Raw genomic sequence first — 6215 nt, forward strand, 5'->3', positions numbered from 1 at the left:
GAGTGCAATGTTAAAATTGGCTTGAGATTTATATCTCCGATAGGCAAGATAGAAAAGTAGTCACAAACACCTTCGTCTCATCGTTTGTGATTCCACAATAACTTGTTTCGCTAGTCGATTAAGTTTATTGTGATGTGATTGATAATAGTAGGCTGTTTTTCAGAAATATATGTCCGGTTTATCAATTGATTCATGTTCACCTTGATTTATCAAAAGACGGAACAAAAACTCTTGGGTATTTCTGTGGGAGACAGATTTATTCAATCATATAGACTTTTCTGTGTGATACAGATTTGTTTATCAAGCTTCGACTTTGGGTCGTAGAAACTCTTAGTTGTAGGTGAGATCAGCTAAGAGAATCAAGTGCGTAGTATCCTGTTGGGATCAGAGACGTAAGGAGTGAAACTGTACCTTGAATCAGTGTGAGATTGATTAGGTTTCAACTACAGTCCAGTACGAAGTTAATTGGTAGTAGGCTAGTATCTGTAGCGGCTTAATATAGTGTGGTGTTCAAACTGGACTAGGTCCCGGGGTTTTGCGGTTTCCTCTTTAATAAAATTATGGTGTCTGTGTTATTTCTTTTCCGCATTATATTTTGTTATGTAATTGAAATATCACAGGTTGTGCGTTAAGATCAATCAATTAGAATATCCAACCTTTGGTTGTTGATTACATTGATTGACACTTGAAAATTGGTCTTTGGTACCTCAAGTAATTCCTCTTATATTCAATCGGGCTCGCAGATTTCTATTTGATGATTGCGGATTGAATTAAGAGTTAGAGATATTAAATTCTTTGATATACTTTATTCTCTATTGAGTTTGACTGTCTAGTTGATTCTCTAGAAAGTGTATTGGAGTAAGTCCTCTCAGATTTCCAAACGAATTGTTGGGTGTGGTTGTTAGACCCCCGCATTTTAGTAAGAACTTCCAAAAATATTTCATCATCATCTCTTCCATAAGCTCTTTTAGCTTCTTGGATATTCCCAACAGGTTTAAGGATGTTTCTTATATCAGGTATGATGTGCATAGGAATTCTTTTAACCAACACCCAAATCTTGACATTGTAGAAGTTAGCTTCATCTATGAAATCGGGACCATAAGGAGGCACTTCAGTTAAAACTATAAGTTTGTCAAAAATACCTCCAGTACCTCCTCTTCTGAGAACTTTATAGTCTTCTAAGCTTCCAAGTCTAATAGAATAATAGTTCCTCCTTTTCCACAGAGCTACTTCTGCATTTCTTCTCAGTTTCCAGTTGGAGTTTATGAATCTAAAGATATTTCTGGTTTCATGAGAGATTTTTCTACAACATCTGCCAATGAAGACCCATTTCCAGTTTTCTATCTTTTTTGGAAGAATACTTTCATAATTGATGAAAACTTTAGGGAATAGGTCTTCAGGAATGTTTAGGGATGAGTTCATTTGTTCAACCATATTTTCAACTGGATCAGAATGTTTAGTACCTAAAGTGGAAGCCATGGAAATTTTGATAGAGAATTGTGGGCGAATGATGGTGTTGGACTTGGAAAAATATATGGGTATTTGGTGGTATAGGTGTTGTTATTCCTGTGAACTTTAATTTGAATTCGAATGTAAAGGTTTTTTGTTTGCTTGAGGTACTGTTTTTTTTTACTTTGCAGGAGACAGGGAAATGGCTCAGTAATCCAACAGCTAGCTTAAGAGAAGTACACATTCCATGTGATGTCTGTATCTTTCAATTGTTTGTGATGTAATATTGTGTTGGTCAAGCTGTTGCAGTTGACTACTAGCGAATCTTGGGAGAACGACCTGTCAACAATCCATAGGAAAATAAGATAGAAAATGCATATATTCTTATGGTTATAATGACCGTTAATCCTATTTAAGGTAACCGAATCATGATGTGTGTTGGGCTAGACTGTGACAGTCCATATGGTTAAGACTTGCTTATGACAATCCAAGAAAGTTTTCTGACATGAGTATAGTCATTGTCTAGAGTGATATTAGTAAAAAGATAAGAAAGAATTTGGAAGTTGCTGAGCCAGTATGCGTGATGCTGTGTTGGCATTTTGCTCTAGAGTGAGACCCACGTTTGAATCAGTATCCCAGTCAGATCTTGAGATGATTGCAGTCAGAATACTTGTCTTCTGAATCGAGAGCGAGTTGTTTGTACGTGTGAAGGTCCAGTCAGCTTTGTACACCTCCCACAGACTTATGCCAAGTGTAATAGCATCTAGCGTCCACCCTCTAACTGTGAAAACAATTGGGCGGTTAGATGATAAAATAATATGCGAAGAGTCCCCATAAGGTGTAGGCAATGAAAGCCTATATGCGGGAAATTTGAAGCTACATGGTAGGAGAAGAGATAGATTGAGAAGGAAGGGATTTTTCTTTGGGAATCGATGACATTTATTGGCGAAACGACCCAAGAACAAAGAATGAAATCCTTTAAAAAGACCCTTTCAGTTGCCGGAAAGGATTTTAAGTTATTTTTCTATGTTGCAGTTATCTTCTTTTTTTCCTATTGAATTGATGTGCTTGTTTCTTTCACCATGGCTGAGGATTGGAAAAGCTTGGACTGGAAGGGCAAGGGAAAGATGGTGGATGTAGATATCGAGTCCCGAATTCATTGGTACCCAACTGAATACTGTGTAGATTGTCTTTATTATGGTATTGCATTTCCCCAGGGTTGTGAGTCTCCAGATTTTAGGGAAAACTTTTCCTGGTACTTGGATGATTTGCAACACAACGTGAATGTGAAGATAGATGAGTGTTTGCAACAGGAAGAACCACCAGGAATCGTGCATGAGTTGTTTGTTGATTCTCCAGTTGATCGTCTGGTGCAATTTTTCAGCCAACCAAAGTCCACTCCAATCAATCAGGGTACTAGTAATCCTTTCCTGGTGCATGGAGCAGGAGTTGACAGTGGTGGAGGTAGTCATCCATTCAATGGAGAGATTGGTGAATCTAGTAATCCTCCTGGAGATGTTGATATGAGCGATGTTGATGCTTCAGAAGGTCCTTCCCCAACTGTTAAGCCTCGTCTGTATGGTTCTGAAGATGATGATTGGATCTTGTATACTTATCATCCAAGGTATGGGACCTTCCAAGTGCATGAATGCGTCGTCATTGTTGCTGATCGTTTCCTTGTCTCTGGCTTAAGTAGGATTGGATTTCAATCCATCACTCTCCCCGCAGAATTTAGTCTTAAGATTTGACAGATGGTTGCACAACCTTGGCCATATGATGAGCCAATGCGATTTCCAGTTATGGATTCCCTTTTTCCTGCTACAGGAAGTATCAAACGAGCTATTTTTGCCGGAATGCCACCACCTGCCACCGATCCTGCAGCCGATCCAACTCAGACGGGAGGCGGTTCTGCCAATGGTGAGCCAACCAATGTTGTACCAGAGAAGGCTAGTCATGGCATGGGAGATGGACCAGGACAAGTCTATCCTAATGGTGAACAGAAGACTCAACCACCAGTGATGCGGTCTCCAGTGCCTTCTGTGCGTATGACTCAGAGTCGAGCTCGGAGTGTTAGTCAGGGGACTCGGAGCAAGACTCGTCAGCAGAAGAAATAAGTAAGTTTGGTAATCTTCCTTCTCTAATTCCTGCAATCTTATGGTTATAAGAAATATTTTGGAGTTGGTAATTGGATAGTGAGGGAGGAGATATATTATTTGATTTCTTTTTAAGTTTTTTTGGATTATTTGGGTATTCTTTAGTTGTTGAACTATGTAAGAATGAGTGTAGTAATTGTGGATGGTTGAAATATTGTTTGTTTGGTTTGAAAGGATTTGAATGGGGTATGATAAATATTTCCTAGCAATGAACTGCCCAGAACTCATGAGAATGTTAATTTTGGTTTCCCCATTTAAATGATTGAGAGAGGGTGAGAATTGGGAGAACAGGTGAATAGGCGGGTGATAATGTTCAAAAATTTGTTTGCATAGATGGGTTTTGAGATAGAACTCAGGATTACTAGTGCTGTTAATGGATTTGTTGCAGTTGGTTCTATGATGAGGAGTTTTGTTTAATAGGTGAATATAAACATCCAGGGAATTTCGGAGAGTGTAATTGGTGCTATTAGTATTGATGTTTAAGGTGATTGAGGTGGTACTTGTGATGTTTATGTTGTTCTTTGTCCCTGTAAACTCTGTATTTTTTGTGATACCTATGATTTCCGGGGATTTTGTGATTGTTTTTGTGATTTATGAGGTGCCTGTGAGATTTCCAAGAGGTGAGTTAAAGCAGTTGCAATGACATTGGTGATTTAGGTGAGATAATCCATAGGGAGAAGAAGAAAGTGAAAATGCGAGGGTATCCAAATATACCTCAAGCTAAAAATTTTCCTACCTATAAGTCCTTTCTCCAAAGGTGATTGTCTATTGACTGAGACGAGACAATACAACTAATCGGTTCACATTTCTTGTGATTGTCTATGGATACGAGATCGAGACAATACAACAACGAAGTATGTTTACTTGATACAAAGGTTCGGACTTAACCAAACACAATAGGATTGCTTATCAAGTAAATAAGAATTAAAGTTTGTGTAATTTAATTTAATTATAATAAAACAATTATAATGCGGAAAATAAAAGTAAATGACACAACAAGATTTTGTTAACGAGGAAACCGCAAATGCGGAAAAACCCCGGGACCTATTCCAGAATTGAATACTCTCAGGATTAAGCCGCTACACAAAATTACACCTAACTTCGAAAGTTGAGACCAAGTAACTAACCATATAGTTCACTTAGTTCTATCTGTATTCCCACGCCTCCGACCTATGAATAAGTCACGTACTTGGAACAATCCCTTTGGTTCGTATTCCAAACAGTAAAGGAACAAGAAATCTGTTTGGTATCAACTCTATTTAACCAAGTGATATGAGTCGGACAAATGCTCTTCCGTTTATCTTAACGTAAACTCCTTCGTCGGGTCTAGATCTATCTTATGTTCAATAACCCTAAGGTAATCGTTTAAGATTAAGCCAACAACACCTTTAATCCGAAGAACCGTGTTGATGCCGATCTACTCAATTAATCAATCCAATCTACCAAAGGGATAACCGATTATTAACTGGATCCTCTTTTACCGAAACAAGTATTGTGCACACCAAAGATTATAAAACCCAAGTCAGATCTTCAATATCTTCTTTGTCTTCAAATCTTCTTAAATATTCAATAAAAACATGCACACAATCACTTGAATCTATTGTGATCAATCACGCACAGAACGGAGTCCGTTAACAATGGATCATCACATGATCGTCTTTAGAACTAACAACAGTCTAAAGATCCCCGTCGAAACTCTGAACTAGTTTGAGTGAATATTATATCAGAAGAGAAGATTCTCAAGAATAAACAAACTAGGTGCAATCAGATTTCAACCACCGTTAGTCAATCAAATCAATCGAAAACAAAGATAAACCGCAATTATCTAGTTTCCCACCAACGGGTCGCACTAGAGATTCTCAATCCCAAAGAAGACTTTAAAACGAGCGGCCGTAAGAGATTTCACCTAATTATATTACTCTCCTCTCTGATAAGCGGCTACACCAGTAACAAAGACAAAAGAGGAAGTTTGTTGTTATGAAGGATTAGTTTTCTAGAATGGTAAACTTCGTGTATTTATAGACAAGGAAGTTTGGACACCAAGGAATTTCCAAAACCGAAAATATTCTCAAGATCTTCATAAATGCACATATTCGGTTTTCATAATTCCTGGAAATGCTCTGTCAAAAAATAACAATTGAAATCTCTTGGAAAATATAATTAGTAAATGCACATTACCAATTCTGTAATTTCCATACAAATGAAATTAATAACCTTAATTAAAAGATTCTTAACTTATTTGTGTTACGATCCTAGGATTCTCTTCCCTTAGATGTTAAGGAATATCTGTGAACAATTATAGAAGTAAACATTCTCAGCACGTGTTCAAAGTTTGTCGACATCTTTACTTTGTAAGTTCTCTTCCACACTTACAACCTTGAAACCGATTTACCACACTTCCAAACAAGTTTAGAATTGGTTCATCTGACTTTCAAGAACTATGTGATTGATCAAACCAACATTCAATCACAATCATGGGTTTACGGTTCTACCAAAACAAGTTTCGGTTCTACCTCCATGTGAGTACTACGCATAGTCACACTAGCTTCCCAAAATATTCGGTTGACTAGGTACTAGGATCGGTTCCCCACATATATATGGTATCTAACTTAT

The 6215-nt window shown here is 37.6% G+C and overlaps 1 protein-coding gene across 1 annotated transcript; it reads left to right on the forward strand.

Moving 5' to 3' along the window:
- The first annotated feature begins 2444 nt into the window (after window positions 1-2444).
- LOC113354161 lies at window positions 2445-3469 on the forward strand. The gene is made up of 2 exons (XM_026597585.1): window positions 2445-3073; window positions 3274-3469. Exons 1-2 carry the CDS (start codon window positions 2532-2534, stop codon window positions 3368-3370), a joined length of 639 nt encoding a protein of 212 aa, XP_026453370.1. The 5' UTR covers window positions 2445-2531; the 3' UTR covers window positions 3371-3469.
- The last annotated feature ends 2746 nt before the right edge of the window (window positions 3470-6215 follow it).

This window comes from Papaver somniferum, chromosome 2 (genome assembly GCF_003573695.1).
Source record: "Papaver somniferum cultivar HN1 chromosome 2, ASM357369v1, whole genome shotgun sequence".
NCBI classification, from domain to species: Eukaryota; Viridiplantae; Streptophyta; class Magnoliopsida; order Ranunculales; family Papaveraceae; genus Papaver; species Papaver somniferum.

Bases quoted from the DNA above. Each gene is read 5' to 3' on its own strand.
- LOC113354161 (XM_026597585.1), top strand. From the start codon at position 2,532: ATGGCTGAGGATTGGAAAAGCTTGGACTGGAAGGGCAAGGGAAAGATG. The intron at 3,074-3,273 runs GTATGGGACCTT...TTCCTGCTACAG, and splicing joins TTGTATACTTATCATCCAAG to GAAGTATCAAACGAGCTATT.